General features: G+C 44.4%; 1 protein-coding gene and 1 non-coding gene across 2 annotated transcripts in view; one reads left to right on the top strand and one right to left on the bottom strand.

Moving 5' to 3' along the window:
- The window catches only part of TMEM233 (transmembrane protein 233), a 39,379-nt gene extending 17,118 nt beyond the window's left edge, over window positions 1-22,261 (bottom strand). Inside the window, exon 1 of the mRNA XM_029219956.1 lies at window positions 22,051-22,261. Within this exon, the coding sequence (XP_029075789.1) occupies window positions 22,051-22,242 (192 nt within the window). The 5' untranslated portion in view covers window positions 22,243-22,261. The remainder of the gene's footprint in view (window positions 1-22,050) is intronic.
- TRNAG-UCC lies at window positions 12,657-12,729 on the top strand. Its single transcript has one exon. It is a non-coding gene; the product is annotated as a tRNA-Gly (tRNA).
- Window positions 22,262-22,514: the final 253 nt, after the last annotated feature.

The raw sequence follows: 22,514 nt of genomic DNA, 5'->3' as shown, positions 1-22,514 counted from the left end.
GGGACAAGGGTTTGAGCCCTGGTCGGGGAAGATCCCACATGCCGCGGAGCAGCTAGGCCCATGCGCCACAACTACTGAGCCTGCGCTCTAGAGCCCGGAACCACAACTACGGGCCTGGGGCCTGTGCTCCGCAACAGGAGAAGCCACTGCAATGAGAAGCCACCGCAGTAAGAAGCCCGTGTACCACAAGGAAGAGTGGCCCCCGCTCGCCACAACTAGAGAAAGCCCGTGCACAGCAACGAAGACCCAACACAGCCAAAAAATAAATAAATAAATAAATAAAATTTTTTTTTTAAATGAAGGACCTTTAGATTCTTTCCAGTTTTCATCTTCCACTGCGAGTCAAATGAACGTTTCTCAGCATGTAGAACAAATGGGCTGTCCTCACATTTTATAAGGTGCTGAGTCCCCAGTGGTGCCTTTTCCCTCTTCTGTGAGCCTGGGCTTGTGCTGGCAAAATATAAGTCATTACAAAACCTAAAAAGAGCTTCCAGGTCTTGGTCAGCTGCCTCGAGCCAGCAAAGGTCACACTTGGACAGAAAAGTGGGCAAGTTCCTTCCTCCTGTAGTAAATACTAGTGACGTCACGCTCACTGCGTCTAGTAATTTCAAGCTTATTTATACGTCCCTTCCCTGGATGGACACATGATACGCAAATACCCGGGAGCCAGAAGTGAGGGAGACTGTCTCTACGCCCAATCTCAGGAAGACTGCAGCAGGGACCAGCAAGACTGTGTTGTGAGGCCGTGCAGCCAAGCCTCCTGGCTACCTGTCAGAACGTACAGGTAATTTCCGGCACCCACACTTCCAAGGAGACACCCAGAATAACCCCGTAAATTGTGGTAACTGGGGTTGAACACCGATGGGTCCAGTGTTCTGGGAATTTGTGGCACTTTACATCAATGATACAGCTGCTCTCTTGTCCTGAGCCAGGAAAATACAGAAAGTACTTTGTCTATTCCCTCTGGTCTTTACAGCAGAACTCTTGCTGCATTCCACATGATGATACCAGCTGAGACAGCATCACCTATGCGGTGGCTGTCAGGTGAAGATCTGAATTGTAACTCTCTCAAGTTATACTTTTTATATTCCCTATATTGGTGGCTGTACCTTAGAATTGCCTATGGTCCCAAAAATGCCCATAAAAATTCCTATGCCCAAGCTCCATCCCAGATCAACTGAATTAGGATCTCTGGGGATAAGACTCCAGAATCAGTATGTTTTGGAAAGCTTCTCGGGTCATTGTGAGAAGAGTTGAGAACCACTATCCTGATGGACAGCCATTCATTCACTGAAAAGCTACTTATTAAGCGCCAACTATGTGTCAGGCACTGTTCCCTGCCCTCATGGAGCTTACATTCTGGTAAAGACTGAAAATAAATACTCAAACATGCAAATAAACAAGATTACAGAATATTACTAAGGTAGGAAAAATGGGGTGGTGGGAGGAAGGGAGGGAGAGAGAGAGAGAGAGGAAGGAAGATGAGATGAGGCTGGAGGTGAAGCCAGGGGCTATGATAGTTACAATAATGAATTATCATGCTAAAATAATAGATAATATTTATGGAGTGCTTATCCTCTAGAGTGCAGGCTCAGTAGTTGTGGTGCACGGGCTTAGCTGCACCATGGCATGTGGGATCTTCCCAGACCAGGGGTTGAACCCGTGTCCCCTGCATCGGCAGGTGGATTCTTAACCATTGTGCCACTGGGGAAGTCCCCAGTGATAATATTTTAAGTAACCATAGATTAGTACAGGCCAGGTCCTGACCTAATCATTTTATGTGCATCATATAATTGCACCTTCACAGTAACCTCATGGGAGCAAAACGTTTTATCCTCCATTTTATAGGTGAGAACACTGAGACTCAGAGAGAGGGAAGCAAATGATGTTTCTGTTGTCAAAGGCAACTTCCTAAGGGGCTACAAACTTAAGCAAAAGACAGTAAATTCACTGACAAAGCCCTTACAATAACTACTTCATTATGTCCCCCAAAACCCAAGAGCTAGATTTAATGCATTATTGATAACCCAGCACCAGATAGCTGACTTGATTCTAATAAAAATTTGGCCACTGATTAAAAAACTGGGGCAAATATATCTCTCATCTGAGCTACTGATCTCTCTGACAAAAACTCATTCATTTTCTTTGTTTTTTTCTAACACCAAACGTGCTCAGAATTTCCACGTTCACCCTCAAATAAAACTAGCCCCCAAACACCAAATAATAACAATGGAAGACACTGTCAGTTATTTTTTATTTTGGCTTCCTGGTCATTATGGATTCAGTAAATTAATGCACGTAGGTGCTTAGACCAGTGGTTGGGAAATAATACCAATAAGTATGAGCTATTATATTGATATTATTATGTCATATGCCAACTGAGGAAGATGAAAACAAATGAGCTATTAAATATACTTCGGTAGAGTCCACATCCCCTTGCCCAATTGCCCTCCTTCATGATTTTTCCCAGTGTTAAGAAAAAAAGACCTCAATAAAAATCAAGAGTTCCACCATTAAGTCCCCTTTCCTCCTTGGTAAGGCACAGAAGGTGCATTTCTGTCACTTGGGACAGGTAGCAGAGTGACGCCTTAGCAGTCAGTGACATCTTAGTGGAAAGTGGCTTTTCTGGAAAGCTCCTGATATCTGATAGCATGTGAGGGGATGGGACTGGAAGCTCTGAGCGGCCTCCCATCGTTGGCTCCCCTTGCCCTTGGGGAGAGACTCATATTCTCATTCTCAATTGTGGCCTTCCAAGCCCTCCAAGGCCTGGCCCGTGGCATGCTTCTCCAGCCTCTTCTGGAGCCCTCCTCCCTGCTCACCCCCTACCTCCTTCCTGGCCCTGGTCCTCGTCTAGGTTATTTCCTCTGCTTGGAGCTCTCTTCCCTGTCCGTCCCATGTGGCCAATGTCTGCTCATTCTTCCTGTCTCAGCTTACAGGTCAACTTCCTCAGGGCAGCCTTCTCAGGTCACCCCATCCTAAGTAGGTCCCTTGATCTAGGCTCTGACTCAGCCCTGGTCTGTTTCCTTCTGGAAAAGGACAATCAAAATGGAGTTGGTATTGCTAAGAGAGCTCTCAAGGCCACTAAGAAAGTGTGACTTATGCACATCTCAGCCTGGATGGAATCTGAACTTTGACCATTTATGTCTTTTTTTTTTTTTTAACAGTCATGCATTTTATTTAATCTTTCTACCTCCTTTGCATTTGAATTATTTCATAATATTACTTGTTTAACCATATCCAGGTCAATTATCATTCTTCTGAGAACAAAGACATAATCAACATAAACAACGCATAATTCCCTATTCTTAATGTTGTTTGCTAATATAATACCTTTTCTCAAAGAAGGTGATATTTTTTAACATCTTTATTGGAGTATAATTGCTTTACAATGGTGTGTTAGTTTCTGCTCTATAACAAAGTGAATCAGTTATACATATACATATGTTCCCATATCTCTTCCCTCTTGCGTCTCCCTCCCTCCCACCCTCCCTAACCCACCCCTCTAGGTGGTCACAAAGCACCCAGCTGATCTCCCTGTGCTCTGCGGCTGCTTCTCACTAGCTATCAGTTTCTTTACATTTGGTAGTGTATGTATGTCCATGCCACTCTCTCACTCTGTCCCAGCTTACCCTTCCCCCTCCCCATATCCTCAAGTCCATTCTCTAGTAGGTCTGCGTCTTTATTCTCATCTTGCCCCTAGGTTCTTCATGACCTTTTTTTTTTTTTTAGATTCCATTCATATGTGTTAGCATACGGTATTTGTTTTTCTCTTTCTAACTTACTTCACTCTGTATGACAGACTCTAGGTCCATCCACCTCACTACAAATAACTCAATTTCATTTCTTTTTATGGCTGAGTAATATTCCATTGTCTATATGTGCCACATCTTCTTTATCCATTCATCTGTTGATGGACACTTAGGTTGCTTCCATGTCCTGGCTATTGTAAACAGAGCTGCAATGAACATTGTGGTACACGACTCCTTTTGAATTATGGTTTCAAAGAAGGTGATTTTTTTAAAAAAAATTTTTTTTTAATTTTTATTGGAGTATAGTTGATTTACAATATTGTGTTAGTTTCAGGTGTACAGCACAGTGAATCAGTTATACATATACATATATCCACTCTTCTTTAGATTCAACCACTTACGTCTTAATGTAGCGTCCAGAACATCTGCCTGCTGTTCCAGAAACTCCAGATACTTATCAGACACTTACCCTAAAATAACTCATGTCAGTGCATCCCTTCAGGACAAGCTATTTCCTTTCTTGAGTCAGAATCAATCATAATTCCTGCCAGACAGCTTTAACAGCCTTGTGGCTTTTGCCTTTATAAGTCCCTGACTCTTTCTCTTCCCTGGAACATTCTTTCAGTTTCATCTGAATCTATGTCTCCTCAATTGCAATTCCTAACATCCCAATGAGCTCTTTGCTTATTTGCAGGCTTCTGCGTTTTCTTGGTCAACAGCTCTTGGTGTGACTCACGGTTATTGACACTGTTGCTTATTGACCTGAGTGTGTGCTACTGTGAGCTCCATGAGGGCAGACACCACGTCTCTCTTTACTCACCACTCCCTTTCTAGTCCCTAATGGAGGGCACTTAGGGTTCCTTTAATTCCCTTATATGAGGTCAGAAAACCAAACAAATCCACAAGCAAAGCAGACAGACACCAAAACAAAACAATCGACCAGCATAACTTTCTGACCAACCAAGACGACCTGTTATTTTGGTACTGGCAGAACAAAGGGTAAACTGAGTCACCTAACTTTCTGTGTCAGAGTTCCGAAGGGTGGGCTTCTGCCTTAGAATGGCAGACACGGGTTTGCTGTCTGAATGACCAGAAGAAAGAGTTTTTGGCTCGAGGTCAAGCACTCATGAAGGAATTTTAGTTCTTTAGCCTTCACTTTATAGGACAGAGTCACTGGCGATTTTTCACTTAAATGGAACCTACCCTCCCAACATTTGTATGTGTGTATGTGAATTGTGCTCTGCCCAATTTTATTACAGACGTTATACAACAGATATATGGATCTTTAATATGGTAGCAGCTGAACCCAAAGGAGAATAAAGCCTTGGAAGGATGGATCCGAACCTCAGTTTTCCTCACTCGCAAAATGGGGATAATAGTACCTACAACACAGGTTGGTGGTGAGACTTAACTGAGATGAGTATAAAAGGGCCCAGCATTATCTCGCGTAATTCTGAAAACAATGCAAAGAGGTCTGTGTTAACATTCCTGTCGTAGAGGTGGGAAAACCTAGACCCAGAGAAATTAGGTGAAGGGATAGAGCTGGGACCTGAACCCAGGAGTTGAGTACAGAGCCTGAACCCTCACAGTGTCTGCTTTGAATCTACTGCCAGCCTAGTGTTCACATCGCAAGGCAACGGAGAGAAAGGCTACAGGCAAAAAAGGAAGGGTTTCGCTAAAAGCTTTGCAACACGCAGACAGTTCCCTCCAACAAGGGCCACAAAGCAAGTGAAAGAAACAAGGCCCAGACCACCCACTAAAAGAGGAGAAAATATTTGCAAGTTAGATATCTGATAAGGGACTTATATCCAGAATATATAAAGAAGTCTTACAACTTAACAATAAAAAGACAAACAATTAAAAATGGGCAAAGAATCTGAATAAACATTTCTCCAAATAAGATATACAAACAGCCAACAAGCACATGAAAAGATGCTCAATCTCATCAATCATCAGGGAAATGCAAATCTAAACCACAACAAGATACCTACTAGGTTGGCTAGAATAACGAAGACAGGCGATGACAAGTATTACTGAGGATGTGGAGAAACTGGAAGCTTCATACATTGCTGGTGGGAATGTAAAATGGTGCAGCTGCTTTCGGAAAAAAAAGCAACTGACAGTTCCTCAAAAAGTTAAACAGAGAGTTACTCTATGACCTGACAATTCCACTCCTAGGTATATACCCAAGAAAATGGAAAGCCTATGTTCACACAAAAGTTGTACATGAATATTCATAGCAGCATTATTTATAACAGCCCCCCAAATGGAATACTCAAATGTCCTTGTTTCTTTTAAAATTTACTAGCCCAAGCCCAAACCCTGTTCAGATTCTTTACTAACTGAATACCCAAAACCTAAGTTTGTCCTGTCGCTTCTTCACAAATTTATTGTTTCTTTGTCTGAAAGGTATCAAAGCTGCCTACCTTGGCCACTTCTTTGGTCCCATTTCTAGAGAACTCTGTGTGCACAAATTAAAATTTGTTTCTTTTTCTCCTGTTAATCTGTCTTGCGTCAATTTTATTATTAGTCCAGCCACAAGAACTCAAGAGGGGTAGAGGGGGGAAATTTCCCCTCCCTGACAAAGCCAAACATGAAAGATCACATAATGTATGATTCTATTTATATGAAATATCCACAAAAACTAAATTCACAGAGACAGAAAATAGATTAGTGCTTGCCAGGATCTGGGAGGACAAGGGGATGGGGAGTGACTGCTAATGGGAATGGGATTTCTTTTAGGGGTGGTAAAAATTTATTGGAATTAAATAGTGGTGATGATTGCACAACCTCGTGAATATACTGATACCAAAACCCACTAAGTTGTACACTGCTTTGTTTTTAAAGAAACAAGACCAAGTGATAGAGCTTTTGCACATTGAGGGCTCCAGTGGGTCAATGATGGAGCCCAAAGAAACTGGCAGGATCTGGCAAGAGATGGTGGCAGGGCTTAGAATCAGCATGGGGGTGCCTGGCGGTTACCCCAGAGCCCACCGGAAGCAGCAGCCAGGCCTGCACGTGTTAATGGCTTTGTGTGAGCATGTGAGAAACATCTCCTAGAAATATGGAAAGAAATTCAGTGGGAAGTTGATTTAGCAGGGAGGGATAAAAACCAGTGAATCCTGGGCTATTGTGTATAAATGTAAGCCCCATTTAAATGCACAGGTCATTAATGCCCAGGGAAACTGGGATCCAGACAAAAACAGATCCTGCTTCAGGGACCAAATTAACTTTGAGTAATTGTTCTAATTTGGAATGATGGTCGATGTAAGAGTAAACCAAGAATTGATGCTAAATCTGGGAACAGGCTGGCTTGAGACCAAAGCAAAGTTAATGGTCTGTTAAGAGCTCTTGTGTGACATCCCACTGGATAACAGAGCCCTACCTTTCTATTTATTTATTTATTTATTTATTTTTTGCAGTATGCAGGCCTCTCACTGTTGTGGCCTCTCCCGTTGCGGAGCACAGGCTCCGGACGGGCAGGCTCAGCGGCCATGGCTCACGGGCCCAGCCGCTCCGCGGCATGTGGGATCTTCCCGGACCGGGGCACGAACCCGTGTCCCCTGCATCGGCAGGCGGACTCTCAACCACTGCGCCACCAGGGAAGCCCCCTACCTTTTTATTTTGTGGCCTATTCTGGGATTCCTTCCTGGGGGAGTTAAATCCATTTTAAGTGGATGACATAGATGTCATAGCATATGTCCCTGGAACACACAAAGCTTATTCCACCCCAGGGCCTTTGCACCTCCTGGCTCTGTCCAGGTCTTTCCATGGCTGGCTAGTTCTTATCCTTTAGTCTTTGCCCATTACCCTTTCTAAAGTAGGTTTTCTTCACCACCTGCCCTCACTAATCCTTCTCTCATACTTCCCTGTTTATTCTCTTCACAGCGCTTATCACTCTGAAACGATCTCGTTTATGTGCTAACTTGTGTATGGCCTGTCTTCCCCGACTCGTATGTAAGTTGCCAAAGAGCTGAGACTTTGACTGTCCCATTCGACAAGCAGGGGAAGGCTGTGGTTGTCCTGTGCTGCCCATGGAGGATTGGGTAATTCTGCCCAATTTGGGGGCAGAGTAGATCCCTTTGGTTGTGAGTCTGAAGCCACATGCTCCAAACACCTCCTCTGTTTTATTTCCTGTGTTTTATTTCTTAAGTGATTCAGAATTCTTGAGGGGAAGCAGTGTTTAATTTGCTGACCTAATATGTAGACTGCTTTTAGTCACGAGAACCCGTTAGCTCACAGATGTCCAGTGTCAGCTGTATTTATCTACCTGGTCGCCAGTGTCTGGCACATAGTAAGTGTACAAAAACTGTTGAATGAATGAATGAATGAATGAATGTGTGAGAATCCCCGTTCCCTGCTTTCTACCCTTGAGAAATGTCAGCTGAAAATTTCCCAGGTCCTGTGCCACCTTCTCTAAGGGAAGTGAGCACACTCAAGTGATGCTTCTTTGTGTTGACTTAAATCTCTCCTCCCTCGTCTGAATTCCTTCTTCCAGCTTTTCTCTTTGAACTTCAGAGCTAACTGCCACGCAATCGGCTTCCTACCATGGTGGCAGGGGCGAGGAACGGCCATAAATGGAAGAGAAGCCTGGCGACCCAGGCTTTCTCTGTCTTTGGCAATGCAGATGTCTGTTTGCCACATCCTGCCTCCTCTGTTTTCCTTCTCATTGATAATGGGTCTTGGACTTTGCCACAATCAAGCACAGATGTGGAAGAGATTTTTTGGGGGGGTTCATGGGATGTCTGAAGTGATGGAGACATCCTCTCTGGTGTCTGCCATTTCCCTCTGTTGGTAGATCCTTACTGAGGAGATAGTGTGGCTCAAGGGAAAATATTATGAACCACGTGTCCTTCAAAAGCACGAAGAACTCATCTCAGGAGCATCAGGGGTCTTCTAAGTGGGTGAGAGACAGAACAAACAAATGGGCTTAACTATGGAAAGCAGTATGGAGGTTCTTGAAAAAAATTAAAAATAGAACTACCACATGATATAGCAATTCCACCTGTGTGTATATATTCAAAGGAAATGAAAACAGGATCTTGAAGAGATATCTGCACTCCCATGTTTATTGCAGCATTATTTGCAAAAGCCAAGATATGGAAGCAACCTAAGGGACCATCAATAGGTGAGTGGATAAAGATGTGGTATATATACACACATACAATGGAATACTATACAGCCATGAGAAAGAAGGAAATCCTGCCATTTGCAACAACATGGATGGACCTTGAGGACATTAGGTTAAGTGAGATAAGTCAGACAGAGAAAGACAAATACTGTATGATATCCCTTATATGTGGAATCTAAAAAAGCCAAAGTCACAAAAACAGAGAGTAGAGCGGTGGTTACTAGGGCCTGGAAGCTGGGGACCTGGGGAGATGTTAAGTGTACAGATTTGCAACTAGTAGATAAACAAGTCCTGGGGATCTAATCACAGTACTGTGATTATAGACAATGCTGTATTATAAACATCAAACTTCTAAATATCAAAGCGACTAGGTCTTAATTATTCCCACCATGAAAAAAGAGAAGGTAATGATGTGACATAATATAGGTGTTAGCTAATGCTATGATGGCAATCGTATTGCAATACATAAATGTATCATACCAAAATGTTATACATGTCAAACTTACACAAAATTACATGCCAATTATATCTCAATTAAAAAAAAAAGTGGGCTTATATTAGTGGAGGTGAGCTTCTGCTTAGGTAAAACCCCAGTAAAATCAGACCCAAAACAACAAAACGGCTATTTTCTAACCATTTCCTTTGGGCAGAAACTGTGCTAAGCTGTGCTTTCTCTATCCTTAGAGATTTTCAAGACTAGAACAAAACATCAGAATAAAATAGCATTTGTCTTGACTGAGCTACGGAGCTGACCATTTCAGCTTCATAAGAACATATGGGGCTTCCCTGGTGGTGCAGTGGTTGAGAATCTGCCTGCCGATGCAGGGGACACGGGTTCGAGCCCTGGTCTGGGAAGATCCCACATGCCGCGGAGCAACTAGGGCCGTGAGCCACAACTACTGAGCCTGCACGTCTAGAGCCTGTGCTCTGCAACAAGAGAGGCCGCGATAGTGAGAGGCCCGCGCACCGCGATGAAGAGTGGTCCCCGCTTGCCGCAACTGGAGAAAGCCCTCGCACAGGAACGAAGACCCAACACGGCCAAAAATAAATAAATTAACAAACCAATGAACCGACATTAAAAAAAAAAGAACGTATGAAGTAGAAGTAGCACCACCCTTCAAGGTGGAGAAGGATTCACTTATCTACCACTACCCCTTCTTCCTTCTTGCTGAAGATTTTTATTGTCTTTAGAAAAATCCTTATTTCTGACTAGAAATGAAGTCTAAACATTTATTATAGAAAAATTGGAAAATAGTAAAAACTTATTATAGTAAAATCTGAAGTTATAATAGCCAAGGTTTACCAAGTACTTTGCATATATTATCCTATTGCATTCACAGGGCAACCCCTTGGAGGTAGGTGATATATATTTTTTTAAATAAATAAATTTATTTATTTTTGGCTGCATTGGGTCTTCGCTGCTGCATGCGGGCTTTCTCTAGTTGCAGCGAGCAGGGGCTACTCTTCATTGCGGTGCACAGGCTTCTCATTGCAGTGGCTTCTCTTGTTGCGGCGCACAGGCTCTAGGCGTGCAGGCTTCAGTAGTTGTGGCACGCGGGCTCAGTAGCTGTGGCTCACGGGCTCTAGAGCGCAGGCTCAGTAGTTGTGGCGCACGGGCTTAGTTGCTCCGCAGCATGTGGAATCTTCCTGGACCAGGGCTCGAACCCATGTCCCCTGCATTGGCAGGAGGATTCTTAACCACCGCACCACCAGGGAAGTCTGGAGGTAGGTGATATTGTTTCCAATTTACAGATGAGGAAACTGAGGCTCGGAGGTTAGTTAGCTTCATCAATGTCACATGACAGCAAGCAGGGAGCCAGGAATCAAACCCTGGTGGACCTGATAATAGCATTTGTGCCCTTAACCTTTACAGTTATAACACTGTCCATATTCCTGCCACTTAGAATCACTGTAGACATTTTGGAATGCTTTCCAGACTTTTCCCCCCATGCATGTTCATGTGTGTGTGTGCATATAGGTGTGTGGATACTTTTAATTGACAGAATGTGTAAGAACGTGTGATCTTACTGCATATACAACTTTATATTGTCTTTTTTCACCTACTTGATCTTTTACTTTAAACATTCCCCTGCATCATAAAAATTCCTCAAAAGCATGATTCTAACAGTTATAAAATATTCTATGTTCTAAATGTATGTATTATAATTTAGTCAATCTCTTCTGTTGGAATCAATCTTTATCTCCATCTTTAATCTTTCACATTTAAACCACAACAATGACAAACATCAATTAAGCAGTTACTCTGAGCCAGGCACCATGATTCATGCATATTAACTCACTTCATAATTCATTTCATAACTAATGCTGGGATGAACATCTAATATGTAATGCTATGCCTCTCCACTTAGTTAATTTTTAAAAAATTTTTAATCTCTTGGTGAAGCTTTCTTTGTATAGATCTTGCTTGTTTCCTAGGTTTATTTCTGGTATTTAAATTTTTTATTTGCTATTGTGACTTTGCCAGTATTTTGATCTATTGAGTTGCCAATACTGAAATCCTAATTTTAGAACATGTTCCCTTTGCTTCAAAACACCTATTCTCTCTTTCAAAACCATGCTCATCTTTATCATCCCTTTATCTCTAGTAGATATTTGCCTAATGGGAAGTAAGTAAGGTTTTCTCTCTTTCTGTGTGTGTGTGTCTCTCTCTCTGCCTCTGTTTCTCTCTCTCTCTCTCTCTCACACACACACACACACACACACACTCACTCACACACCTGTGCAAACTTACATCCATGTCTGAACATAGTCGGAGATACTTCTGTCCAGGTGTAAGAACTCTCTTTATATAGATCAATATTGTCTTAGATCCCAAACTCCCAGAGAGCAGGTTCCATCAAAATAGCCTGATGGATGTGGGTACTCGGTAAATATTTTTAGTAATAATGTCTGAGTTTTCAGAGGACTCTGGGGTTTCTTGTTTAGATTTTGCTTGCTCCTAAGTTTCTTTGCCTAAAGGTAGTGCTGGGAATTCAGAGACTAAGCTTTTAGATCATAAGGCACATTTCCTTGTCATCACCATTCATCTATTCATGCTAATCTGTCTCCTTCTTGGGCTTCTGGGCTGTTTCTCTCTATAAATATCTTCAAGGACAAGTGAGAATTGTCCTTTTGCCTGTCTATCACTAAAATAAAAAAACTAGAGAGAAATTCTGCCAGGCTTGATGGAGAGTATTACATGAATGTTTCTTATATCAATGGAGCAAGGCTATTAAAAGAAAAAGCTCTCAGAACATCAAGGCTGTGTTCCTATCCAAGGGCAAGCATGGTCATCTGATTATAATGCTTCAAGAGGCCAGACTGTAAACTTCATGGGGGTGAGGACTGTCATGTGTGATTTTGTCCACTAGGGTCGCCTTTCAGAGCCTTGTTTCCTCATGGATAACCGGGGAGAACCGCTTTCGTCTGTGTCTCGCTGGAATTTTGTGACGAACAAGTGGAATTGTGTCCATGTGAAAATGCTTTGAGAAGTAAATATATATGGACAAATGTAACAATACTAATAATACTAATAATAACAGCAATAGCACACTATCAAAATTATCCAGAACAAAGAACAAATGAAGTTATCAGAAGAGGCAGTTAAATATAGGAGGTGTCCTTTAGTTTGGGGAATAGAAAGCAGGAGGTAAAGGGTAAAGGAAACAGAAAGACAAATTTCTGAATTCCACCTGTAGAAAAGAAGCTAATGAGGGAGGAGGAACATCAGCAGAAGTCTGGCTGGGGGACACATTACAAATATCTGCGTTGGGACTTCCCTGGTGGTCCAGTGGTTAAGACAATGCACTTCCAATGCAGAGGGTGCAGGTTCGATCCCTGCTCAGGGAACTAAGATCCCACATGCCACGTGGTGTGGCAAAAACTATATATATATCTGTGCTGGGCTCAGCATCAAAAAAAACCAAACAAGCCAGTCAAAATATGGGCAGAAGACCTAAATAGACATTTCTCCAAAGAGGACATACAGATGGCCAACAGGCACATGAAAAGACGCTCAACGCTGCTAATTATTAGAGAAATGCAATTCAAAACTACAATGAGTTATCACCTCTCACCAGTTAGAAGGGCCATCATCAAAAAGTCTACAAACAATAAATGCTGGAGAGGGTGTGGAGAAAAGGAAACCCTCCTAACACTCTTGCTGGGGAACGTAGATGGGTGCAGCCATCATGGAGAACAGTATGGAGGTTCCTTAAGAAACAAAAAATAGAGCTACCGTATGATCCAGCAATCCCACTCCTGGGCATATATCCAGAAAAGGTGAAAACTCTCATTCAAAAAGATCTATGCACCCCAATGTTCATAGCAGCACTATTTACAATAGCCAAGACATGGAGATAACCTAAATGTCCATCGACAGATCAATGGATAAAGAAGATGTGGTGTCTGTGTGTGTGTGTGTGTGTGTGTGTGTGTGTGTGTGTGTGTGTCTGTAGTAGAATATTACTGAGCCATAGAAAAGAATGAAATAATGCCATTTGCAGCAACTTGGATGGACCTAGAGATTATCATACTAAGTGAAGTCAGACAGAAAAAGACAAATATCATATATCACTTATGTGTAGAATTTTTTAAAAATGATACAAATGAACTTATTCACAAAATAGAAATAGACTCACAGACATAGAAAACAAACTTACGGTTACCAAAGGGGAAAAAGAGGGGGAAGGGAGAAATTGGGAATTTGGATTTAACAGATACACACTACTATATATAAAATACATAAACAAGAACCTATTGTGTAGTACAGGGAACATTCAATACCTTGTAATAAACTATAATGGAAAAGAATCTGAAAAAGAATATACATATAAAGCTGAATCACTTTGCTGTACACCTGAAACACTGTAAATCAACTATACTTCAATAAAAAAATAAAAGCACAACATCTGAGCAGGAAAATAAAAAACTGTGTTGGAAGAAAGGTAGAGAGGTGGGTCTTTAGGCAAGAATGTTAGGGATGAAACACCCTGCATTATTACTCTAATAGCAACAACGGATCAACTCATTAAAAGTGAGAACCAATGTATCATTAAGAACAGTATTTCCCAAAGTGTGTTCTGTGGCGTATTAGCCTGAGGATCAAAAGATGCTAGGGCACATGCTTAGTAAATGTCCTATGCTATACTGTTCCATCCAAGAGCCACAGGAAACAGCGGTTGGCCAAAGGCTTCACAAGACCTCCAAGGAAAGCAAACAGTTCACTTTTGCTTAACTTAGCATTTGACTTCTCAATTTTCCCCCATATTCCCTACCCCTTTTTTTATTGATAAAACTTGTTTATATCAGGCAGAACCAGTTGTTTGAGAAGCATGGTTTTGGAAAATATGGTTTAATTCCTGAACTTGCAGAACTGGAGATTCCAGATATATTCAGGCTCCTGCTCTGAAGGCATCATACTTCTGGATGAGCAGCTTTGAACTGAAGAGTGTTAGTTGAGAACAGAAATCAATTTCCAAAGGTGGACCCACTGGCCTGCAGTGTGTGGGGTGCTGGTAAGCTCCAGATGAGCCAGGAAAGCTATCCTTGGGAACCAAGCCTTGGCTAACTTCTCAGCAATGCTTGGCATTAGCCTGGGTCTCCTGGATATTTTCCAAAAAAGTTTTGGCAGAAACACAGAACAGAGAGGGGAAGGGAGTGTAATCCTCAGAGATAAAGGTAGGAACAAATTTCGGCCTCGGGAGCCATTCATTCATCCGTCCATCCATTCATTCATCAAGCATACATTACTTATCAACACTGTGCTAAGTTCCCGGGGCTAACAGTGCAGCCACAAGGGGTGCAGAGAAGGAAATGTACTCTGAGAGAAATCTGTTCAGAGTATAGTGAGTACAACCTAGGGTGAGGGCAACAGGGCAATCAAGAAGGGCTTCACGAAGGAGGTGACTTTCCAGCTGAGCTTTGAAAGAGGAGTGAAATCTGCATTTTAACAAGAGCTTCAAGTGGCTATATTTTGAGGAGCACTGTTCTAGGATATGAGCCCTCCTACCTGGCCTTCTCTTGAGGACTAGTTGAAGGTGTCCTTCAAAGTCATCGTTAAAATTCATTACAAGTCATGGATAAAGAAAGTGTGGTGGATATATACAATGGAATATTACTCAGCCATTAAAAAGAATGAAATAATGCCATTTGCAGCAACATGGGTGGACCTAGAGATTGTCATACTGAGTGAAGCAAGTCAGAGAAAGAGAAATATCGTATGATGCCTCTTATATGCAGAATCTAAAAAGAAATAGTACAAATGAACCTATTTACAAAACAGAAACAGACTCACAGACTTAGAGAACGATTTATGAGAACAGACTTATGGTTTCCAGAGGGGAAGGATGCAGGGAAGGGATAGTCAGGGAGTTTGGGATTGACATGTACATGCTGCTGTATTTAAAATGGATAAGCAACAAGGACCTACTGTACAGCACAGGGAGCTCTGCTCAATGTTATGTGGCAGCCTGGACGGGAGGGGAGTTTGGGGGAGAATGGATACATGCATACGTATGGCTGAGTCCCTTTGCTGTGCACCTGAAACTATCACAACATTGTTAATTGGCTATACTCTAATATAAAATAAAAACTTAAAAAAATTTATTACAAGTCAGGCATAGTTTGCTTATGAACGAATGACAAACTGCACCTCAACCATGGCCTGTTTTGCCAGCTCATCTAATAGCTGCCGTTTTGTTATCTGGGCAATGTTTAACAACTTTGGGAGGGACTTTCTTTTTTCCTTAACAACAACAAAAAAACCTTTTTATTATGTAAACTTTCAAACATATTAAAAAATTAACAGAATAATGTAACAAAACTCCATGTTCCCATAACCCAGCTTCAACAACCATCCATTAGTGGCCAATCTTGTTTTATCTATATCTCCCATATTATAACAAAGCCATTATAAAATTTTATCAGTAAATTAAAATGTTTTCTTTTCTTTTCTTTTTTTTTTTGCGGTACGCGGGCCTCTCACTGTTGTGGCCTCTCCCGTTGCGGAGCACAGGCTCTGGACGTGCAGGCTCAGCGGCCATGGCTCATGGGCCCAGCCGCTCCGTGGCATGTGGAATCCTCCCGGACCGGGGCATGAACCCGTGTCCCCTGCATCAGCAGGCGGACTCTCAACCACTGCACCACCGGGGAAGCCCTAAAATGTTTTCTTTTACAGGAACACACAGATTATCATGTTGTACCTCTAATAATCTAGGACTTATTAGATTGAAAGGACCTACTGAAAGGATCCTAACAGCAGTTTAAACTCTATATTCCCAAATACCAAGTGTCAGTGGCCACCCTCTGCCACATATTGGGGAAACTTATGAAAGTAGCCATCCAGGCAAGGGGCTGCTTGGGTGAGGCGCATATCTAAAATTTATGGGTATTGGGGCTTCCCTGGTGGTGCAGTGGTTAAGAATCTGCCTGCCAATGCAGGGGACACAGGTTCGAGCTCTGGTCCTGGAAGATCCCACATGCCGCGGAGCAACTAAGCCCGTGTGCCACAACTACTGAAGCCTACGCGCCTACAGCCTGTGCTCTGCAACAAGAGAAGCCACTGCAGTGAGAAACCTGTACACTGCAGTGAAGAGTAGCCCCGGCTCGCTGCAACTAGAGAGAGCCCGCACACAGCAACGAAGACCCAACGCAGCCAAAAATAAATAAATAAAATAAATAAATTTATTAAAAAATAGAAATCTATGGGTATTTATAATAGCGCTTTCCAACAAAGCTGACACAATTCAGGCAAGGTCTCTGTCATCTGAAACCATCTTAACACTCTTCAGAGCTTCAAGCACAGGAATTCATAAGAAATAAGTCACAGGTGTCCATAATATTAATAACCTATTTCTCAGATGACAATGATGTGGAAAGAGCCACAGAAGGAAGAGAGAAATCACACTGAGAGACCCAACGAGCTACAATATTTAGAGCTTCAACTTGTAAGCAGTGTAAGCCTCCTGGGTCAGCTACCCCGACCAAGATCTGTTATTTCCAAGTTCTGCCTTGGTCACTGAAAACAACAACAAAACCCAAAACAAACAAACAAAAACCCATCAAACCCCACAAAAAACGTACACAAAAAACAACTCCCTTTTAAACCCACTGAAGTCCAGTTGAAACACAGCGTTGATGGATGAGCCCTGGTAGAGCCTGGGTCAGATAGAAAGAACGCCCAGTTTGGTTTGTCTTTCATCCTGTGGATATTTACTTTCTTTTTGACCACAGACCTTGTCTTCTAGAGCAGGTGTGGTCAGGCTCTGGGCAGGACTGTGGCTTACTGTGCCAGCCCATGTCCAGATAATGGATTTTGACAATGGTTTCAGATCAATCATCCATTATCAACTGCATCTTCTGCTGGTTTATGAGACCTGTTGCCTTGTTTTGAAGATTTCTCTTTGCCTTTTGTTTTCTGTGCTGGAGCCATTTTCTGGATCCTGTGTCTTTCTCTTTCCTGATTTACTTCCTTGTATTCAGGGAGCACATCCTCCCATAGCTTTCTGAGAAAAGGTATATGTCAGATGTTTTTTTTGAGATCTTGAATGTCTGAAATTAATATTTACCTTCAGACCACAGCAGTTATTTATTCCAGTGACACATTTACTGGTCACTGTTTTTATTTTTTATCAAATTTTGCTAGTCTCAATAAAAACAGAAAAACTGCTACTGGAAAAGGTAATGGCTTGTATCCCTAACATATATGCGTCATCATCCTTATTGAGTTCATCATCACATCAATACTTATGAGTTCTAGCTGTGTTTTAGGTAATGCCATGAAACCATTTAACTTTTATCGTTTAATCTCCACAACAGCCCCTGAGTTGGTACTGTCACAACCCTTAGTTTACAGGGTTGAAAAATCAAGCCTCAGAAAGACTGAGACAGCTGCATGAAATCACAAACGTAGCAAAAAGCACAAAAGATGTGAACCTCGCTGGTTGGTGTCTAGACAGATGCTGTTGGTGTGAGGGAGAAGTTCTGTTGAAAGAAGGCTTATAATTCACCTAATTAAAACTCATTGGCTATTTTGTATCTGTACTTAGAGTGACCGAATTGGTTCAACTATGCAAAAGACTGTATCATAACATCATAAAAAATGGAGGCTCGGCATGGACTCACTTCCAGTCTCTTGAGCCAGGCAGCAAATTCCAGCTACAAAACCAACAGGCTAAATTTGCCAACACTCCTGCAACTTGCCTGGAACATTTTTTCTTCCAGAGGGCAGAGACCTTGTTGATCTTATTTACCACTTGACAGAGGTAAAGGAGTATACCAATGCCTGGAATAGAGCCTGGCATATAATAGGTGCTCAATAAATATTTGTAGGATGAGCAAACATTCTTTCTCCAGGGTAAAAGCCATGTGGATAGTCTCCAGCATTCTATCTTTCAGATGGAATAAACAGAGATAGCCAGGGATGAGCGGGACCACAATGCATGAGGCCTGAAAACCATCCTGGGCTTTACTTTCCAAGCCATGTGCTGCATCTGTATGGAGGAAGGGTGCCATTTTCAAATTCACATGTGCAATATGCGCTAGCAATGGCCCAGTCTGGGGGAGATTCTTGAGATATGTGTCCCTGAAATTGAGTACAGTTAAGTGCACTGCAACAAATAGACTTTCAGTACTTGGGGGAAGCAAAGACTTTCATGTCCCTGCCTCTGACAATGCTTGACCCACCAGTGTTTCAATACAACAAACCATATGGTACTGATTCTCATCGGTGGTGCACTGCCTCACAACCGGGACTCTATTAGCTCTGCACGGGATGGTTAAAAGATCACAGATGCCCACAGCTTGAAGAACACTCTTCTCAAATGTATATTTTTCAAAGTAGTTTTATTATCCCCTAGCACCTACTTCAGCTCTGTGATTTTACAGAAGACTTCTCAGGCTTGGTTTAATAAATAAAGATATTGATTGTTTTGAGATTGCTGGCTCTTTTTACAGTTCTGGGAACGAGTTATATTGAGCCTTGTCAATATGCATCATCTCCCAGTGTTTATTGATTGGGGTGCTATTGAGTTTGGGGTAGGTCAGTTCTTCATTCGGGTGACAGCCTCCAGCACTGTAGAATATTAATACTCTTAGCCCCTCCCCAAATGCCAGTAGTGCCCCAAATCACTGAGATACACAAATACTCCCCAATATGTCCAAGTGCTTCCATGGGGAATAGCACCACTATTTAGTGCCTCAATTTATCACAAATTACAGATGAGTAAGATCTGAAAATAGCCAGGATTGAACATCACAAGACTCCCTAGGGAAAGAACACACCTGGCATTTGGTGGGCCACCTTCCTCTTACACACCCTTCCACTTCCTCTTCATCCTTTGGAGTCTTTATTATGAAACCTGTCAAATCGGGATGTGCACTGTTTCAAAGGGAAGAAGCTTCCAGTACCTTAGAGGGAGTGCAATGAGGAGGGTGTAGGAAGCTCTTTTTAGAATTTGGATTTCATTAATTTGATGTTCTGTTTGTTTTCATACATGGCATATGATGTTTCCAGATTCCAAATCTATCCATCTTTCTGACAATTATTGCCCGTACCTAGCACAAAGCTGGTGGCTTGACACGCTTTTCTTCTGTTTTATCCTTACAACAGTTTTGCCTCCACTTAAAACACCTTTTACATTCTCATTTTCTAGGTGAAGAAACCAAGGCTTTGAAAGGGTATGGAACTTGGCCATAGTCAACTTTCTGACTCCAGTGTCTACTTTCTGACAACAGAATGGACTCTTGCTGTAAATCTAGTGAAAAAGTCTTGGTGGAGGGAATGGGGATGAGGGGACCAGAAAAAGCTTTCTATTCAAAACACATACAAGTCTTATCCCCCAGGACACACCAAGTAGCATCGCTAGCGTCCAACCTGTCACCACCCGCTGGAGTTTTAGCTCATCTCAGATGAACGTGGGGTGTGGGGAGCCTTTGCAGGCAGTTCTCTCGTTGGCATTGGGAAAGGGGTAAATCGGCTGTCGATTCATTAATAAACCAGGACACAGTGTGGACACCAATACCAGCCAGAGAGTCTGCTGCTGCCTGGAGAATGTGGCTGCTGCGTCCTCCCCCTGCTTTGCTGCCAAAAAACACAAAAAACAAAAAGAACCCAAGACCGGATATCTTGGGAGAGGAAAGGAGGAAACTGGCTGGTTGGTCCAAAGGAACCTGATACGGTGGTTCCGGGGCTCCAGTACAGGATAGAGCAGCAGGAGTAAAACAGACATTGTGACCCATTAACACCATTCATTCATTCAGGCATTCATTCAGGCATTCATTTTGTAATATTTATTGGGCATCTACCACCTGTCAGATTCTCTTCTAGGTAAAGGTACAGCAACAAAAAACAAGCAACAAGCAAATATCCCGGCCCTCAGAGAGCTTATATTCTAACGAGGGGACACACACAGTAAGCATGTTAATAAGTGAAATAATATATCAGATGCAGACGAGTGCTTTGGGCAAAAGCTATCGGGGAAGGGAGAATAGAGCTTGTGGGGGGTTTGATTTTAAACAGCGATCAGAGAAGCCCTCAGCAAGCGACAAGTGAGTAAAGCTCTGATACCTCCACCATGCTGGGCACTGTGCCAAGCGGGTCACACTTTATCTCATTAATACAACAACCCTAAGACATATGGCTTTGATTATTCTCATTTTACAGACAGAGAGACTGACGTTAAGAGAGATGCATACAGCTAGCTAGTACATGGTGGCACTGGGATTTGAACCCAGGTAGTCAGAACTTCAGCGGCTGAACGCTTGAATGTTGGTGCAGATAGCGTACAAACGGGGTCTGAGAGAGGGCAAGCTGCGCGTGCAAATGAGGTCTTCGCGTGTACCCACGAAGCGAATACGGAACCACCCACGGGCAAGTGAGGGCGGGCTTGAAGGGGGAAGGGGGGCGACGGCTCTTGATCTTTACTGAGCTGAATCCGGACTCTCCCGGGTCTGTGGCTGGAGAGTTCGGTCAGGAGAGGTGGGGAGGGAGCTCACTGCAAGGGTTGTCCCGGGACAGTGCCCGACCAGCTGCTCCAGTCAATAAGGTTAGGACCTCACGGGCGCTCCTTGCCCTCCCGGTGGGGTTCGCACGGAGCTCCTACCTGGGCGGAAGAGGGCGGTGGAGGCGAGCTTCGGAAGCGGGGACTGGAACGCTCAGAGAGAGGCACGCAGCTCGGGAGGCCAGCGCAAAGGGCGCGCGGAGCTGCACGGGGTGCGGGAGTCCCCAGTGGGTTCCCGGGAGCTCCCAGGCCGTAAGACCCAGCGGTGGAGGGGCGCCTGGGAGCCCTTGGGGGACACCAAGAGAGGCGGGCATAGGGTCCCGCGCAGGAAGTGAGAGAGGGACTACGACATGCTGGGGCAGAAAGAGTAAAAGGTGAGCTCGCACACTGCTGGTGAGAGGGGCACAGGGGTAGCCCAAGAAAGGCCTGGAGAGCGGGGCTCACTGGAAAGCGGGGTCAAAGGGTGCCGAAGAGAGCCAGGCAGAGGGAACTGGCGTAGGAAGAAGTGCGAAGGGACGGGAGCCGCAGAGAGGGCGTGCTGAAGTGTGGGACCAGGGGCCTAGAGGACATCGGGGATCGCCTGGGGACCCTCAGAGAGTGGCGGAGGCGGCGCTCCGGGCGCGGCAAAGAAAGGACTCCGTGCTAAAAGACACAGACAGTGCCGCGCGCTGGAGAGGCCGAGCCCCGGCGGGGCGAAGAGCGGCGCAGAGCCTGCGCGCTCAGGGGACGGGGCGTGCTGCTGCCTGTGAGGGTGGCGCGCTTTGAGACTCCAGAGAAACAGGCTGAGAAGAATCGGATGAGCGCCCAGGAATGTCGGAGGAGGCCGGGAGAGAAGCGGGAATGTCCGGGGAAGAACCTCCCCGGGACGGAGAGAATGCACCACGGACGCTGCCGGAAGAAGTGGAAAGCGGGCCTGGGGGAGGCTTGGGCCGGGCTCTGAGAGCCACAGGGACCGCAGTGGCGGCGCTGATGGCTGGGAGGAGAGTGCGGAGAGCCCGAGAAAGGTGAGCAGGGGCTGCGGAGGACAGAACACCCCCGGTGCACGCGGGGCCGTGAGGAAGGGAGCGGCCGAGGGCGGAGAGTGCGAAGAGTCCCCAGGAGGGTCCCCCAGGAGGGTCTCTACATGCCCAGGTCTCTCCTCCCTGGCTGCTGCGGGCCCTCGTTCACTCACCATGATGGAGAAGACTAAAGCCACGATGTTGATGGGGTATGCGGGGCAAAAACAAGAGACGATGGCGAGCCACAGGTAGTTCTTGGGCATGGGCACGGGCACGTCCTCCTCGGTCTTGTCATTCTCAGTGTTGGCCTCGGGGCTGCTGTCCAAAGCCCTCTTGAAGTCCGAGCTGGGAGCGGACTGAGACATGGGCGAGGCGCAAGGTGCAGGGAGGCGGTCGGAGCGGTCTGGGGCTCTGGCCGCGGGCTCCCGGCGAGTCACTGACAAAGCCAGCGGCGCGGGGCTCCAGGGAGACGTAACCTCACCCCTCCGGCGCCCTTCACTTGCACCCGCCTGGCCTCAGGGACCCAGGCCAAGAGCCTCCGCAGGAGAGGGAGGGAGGGAGGGAGCGAGGGCGTGGGGGAGGAGACAGGGAGCCCGCCAGCCTGAGAAACAGGGGGAAGGCACTCCTTGACGACACA

This window comes from Monodon monoceros, unplaced genomic scaffold (assembly GCF_005190385.1).
Source record: "Monodon monoceros isolate NGI ecotype Baffin Bay Population unplaced genomic scaffold, NGI_Narwhal_1 Super_Scaffold_1, whole genome shotgun sequence".
Taxonomy (NCBI): domain Eukaryota; kingdom Metazoa; phylum Chordata; class Mammalia; order Artiodactyla; family Monodontidae; genus Monodon; species Monodon monoceros.
This window is presented reverse-complemented; position numbering and strand designations above follow the sequence as displayed.